Source organism: Octopus sinensis, linkage group LG16 (assembly GCF_006345805.1).
Source record: "Octopus sinensis linkage group LG16, ASM634580v1, whole genome shotgun sequence".
Lineage (NCBI taxonomy): Eukaryota > Metazoa > Mollusca > Cephalopoda > Octopoda > Octopodidae > Octopus > Octopus sinensis.
In genome coordinates, this window is record NC_043012.1 from 28,626,000 (window position 1) to 28,629,716 (window position 3,717).

Below are 3,717 nucleotides of genomic sequence, written 5' to 3' on the forward strand. Positions count from 1 at the left end.
CAACGGCAGTAATTTTATCCAGCTGAATACACGTCATTGATTGGTTGAAATTACCGAAATACAAGAACTTTAATGTGAAATAACTTCGTAAATATAAGCTTTTCTCAAAAATGCTAAGAGTAAAACATTCTACCAGTGTCCGAAGTTTGAAAGCGTTTAGTTACAAAAAATAGTACCGCAGAAAGAGAACTGCAATTTGTTATACAGGAGTGAAAAATTCATTACAGAATTATTAATTTAATAATTAATAAATTTTACCAAGTAGTTTCGGTATGGAAAGAGAACCATTATCGGTAGAAACTTTTACAAAAAAGTTTTTTTTATATATAAATATAATTAAGGGTTAAGCAACAAGTTGCTTCACCGCATACCGAAAATTTAGAAATAGCAGCCAAAGACAGCTCATTCCTTTTTACTACAGATACTACTCCACAGATAACACTATTTAATATAAGTACTATATATATATATATATATATACACACATGTATGAAACAATGTATGAAAGAATTGCTTAGGTGGTGGGTTTCACAGGTTGGGTCAGCTATCTATCGATATATATATATATATATATATATATATGAAATATAATTATAAAAACACAACCAATAGAACTATTTAAGTAACTGAAATATCACATGTTTCTTTCGCAATTTAAGTAATCACATATATACCGGGAATTTTCTTTAATACAATGGACAAACATTCTTTCCTCTTGTAGATATAGTAATGTATTCAATAGACACATCGTAAAATTTGCTTATTTCTCTACGCCTAATTTAGCTATAGTGGTTATTGAAAATAAGAAACTGAACACTATTAAGAATATTGAGTGTACGTTTATTCAATAAGGTTGTGTAGATCAACTTTGGCTTGTTACAATTAATATACACCTATCTGTTACAAAATCGGAGATTCTAATTATATGGTATCCGCTCTTGGCAATGACATTAATAATAGAGTTAATATAACCTGTTATGATAATGCGCACAATAGAAAGAGCAACTGTAGGAAACGTGGTAAATACCCTTCAAAAACAATGTTTAATGAATAATTTAATACATAACTGCTCTGTCAAAATACCTGGGAATATCCAATAATACATAGGGGCTATTGCGTCAAAAGTGAAATTCAGATTACATGGCCATGTTCCTTCATTTAAATGCGTAAGAAAGAAAACTGAACTTCACTCGCTAAAGTTCATTTGGAATCTTAAGAGGAGGAATGTAGACTACTCTATTTTATGGTCTATTTTAAATAATGTTCTTCCAGACCAAATTTAATCAATGAGGTTAATGAGTTATTACTCCGTGTTTCACACTTTATAGAATTTTCTAAAAGTTATCACATACAAATCCTAGTTAAACTACTTACCTTGGTTGAAGTAAGAATGATACTTGGTCTCTTCTTATGGATTTTTCTTCCACCTCCCTTAATAATTTCTTATGTAGCATACTAAGTACTCATTCCTTAAGTAATAATTTATCTAAACTTTTACACTTAATTTAATTCTAGTATGCTCTAGTAAACTTAATATCTAGAAGTGATTATAGAGGTGGGCGATAATTTATGCACATTCATTAGTACGAACACGCCTCCACCCTTTCTTCGTGTAGTTACTTGCAAATCTCTTCTTTATTAATTTATCTGCATACTGCGCTTCCATTACTACTGTTTTTATAATTACAGTAGTAAATACTTAGTAGTGAATTTCGTTTTACTCTGTTCACTGTCCTAATATTTAAATTTGATGAAGTCTTGATCTATCAGAGTCTGTTGTATTGGCAACTTCATATTAAATCAAACAATGTAATTTGACATGTCTTTCATCTACAATCTCCATCTACTGATTTCACTTCATACGTCTATAATTCTGATAATATGCAACTTCATTTCCACCACAACATATATTGGAAGTTCTAAAAAATCTACCATAATAACTTTGATGAAAAACGTGGGGGTGGGGATGGTAAATCGTTTCATAAGGTAATTATTGTATGTATTTACGCAAATTTATAAGTACAAATCAATGTGTATGGTGAGGAACTAGTTACTCTAGCGATTCGAAATGGCTGTAACCTTGAATAAAATTATGCAACAAAACCGTCTTCATTTTTCCGTATATATATGTTTTTTTTTATCCTTACATTGGATGTATAATATAACGAAGCAGGGGCGAAAAAAGTATATACACGACACACTACTATTACTATTGCACGAGACTTGACGCTCTATATCAAAGGCTCAATGTCTTACCAGCCCGAACTGCCAATCGCTCACAGTTTTAATTTATATCAATGAGTCAGTCCACCTTTAGTCACTTGAGGTGGGAGGGGCTCGGAATTCTTCCACAAAATCTTCCCTTTTTGGAATCAGTCTCCTCTTTTGAGAATTGAACTCCGCTCCGAGTTTAAATATCTCTTACGCTTATGGCTCAATTCCAGTGTTTCCATTCTTTTCCGTTTTCTGGTGATAGTTCCAAATTGCTTGGGTCTTGGTACCTCAAACGTGTCGTACAACACTTCATAGAGATTTCATTTCTCGCGACAAATTTTTCCATGAATCTTTTCTTTAGCTGGTTAATATGTCTTTTGTATTGGACATTTCCCCCTTTACCAGGAATATCATTCTTCCAATTTGTTTAATTATTTCACCGTCCTCCAAACTTTCTTTACCATCTCGATAGGTTTTTAAAAACAATTTATCACCTAACTTGAAGAATTTTGAAATATTTTTGTTGTTAGCCTTTTTATATTTTCATTCGGTATCGACATATCAAAGACGGATCTGACATTTGTAGCAAAGATCAATTCTGCGGGTGACATTCCCAACAATGTATTCGGATTAGGTGTTCCTCGGTACACTCTTAGAAATTGTTGAAGTGCAAAATCGTCCATCACTTCATTGTTGCTTTTTTCAACGCCCTCTTGAAAGTGTCAATAAAACGATCCGCTTGACCATTTGACATAGGATGATAGGGCGGAGTGGCGGCATGTTCGATGACGAAAATTTCGCAAAATTTGCTGAACTCTTCTGACATGAACTGAGTTCCATTATCCGACACAATGGTATCCAGAATACCATACCTGGCGAACAATTCGTGTAAAATGCTTAATGTAACCGCAAATGTTACATTTATACACTTCCGATCACTTTGAAAAACTATCCACCACAACAGGTAATACGAACCCTTAAGTGGACCTGCGTAATCAATATACAATCTGGTCCATGGAATATCTGTTTTTGGCCACCGTTGCCATTTAGTAGCAGGTGATTTTGCAGCTAGGCCACAACCTTTGCATGATTTCAAAGCTTCTTCAATGTCACGGTTCATTGTTGGCCAATATCCGTAACTTCTCATTAATGATTTTATTCTCAAAATCTTTGGGTGACTAATATGAAATTCCTTTAATAATCGCTTTTGTAGTGTGGTTGGCACTACGACTCTTTGTGCATACATTAACACATTGTCACACAGTGAGAAATGGTTCGCATTTGTGTTACGCATAGTTTTATCTCTTTTAGCCTCAGTATTTCTTTCGTTTTTATAATGAATTTGCCGTTTTCCGATTTTACTTTTATGTCTTGTAAAGTGGTAGTTCACGAATAACGTTACACACAACATTTTTTATTTCCTTTTCCGCTCGCCAAGTGGCAATCACGGTATCTTCAAATTGTTCCGCACTTTTCGAAATCAGTCTTGATAGACAATCCACA

General features: G+C 33.4%; 1 protein-coding gene across 1 annotated transcript; it reads right to left on the reverse strand.

The window, feature by feature from the left end:
- Positions 1-2,896: 2,896 nt before the first annotated feature.
- LOC115220287 (uncharacterized protein K02A2.6-like) lies at positions 2,897-3,508 on the reverse strand. The gene has a single exon (XM_029790395.1). The coding sequence runs from the start codon at positions 3,506-3,508 to the stop codon at positions 2,897-2,899; it is 612 nt and encodes a 203-aa protein (XP_029646255.1).
- Between the last annotated feature and the right edge of the window lie 209 nt (positions 3,509-3,717).

Bases quoted from the DNA above. Each gene is read 5' to 3' on its own strand.
- LOC115220287 (XM_029790395.1), bottom strand. From the start codon at position 3,508: ATGCGTAACACAAATGCGAACCATTTCTCACTGTGTGACAATGTGTTA.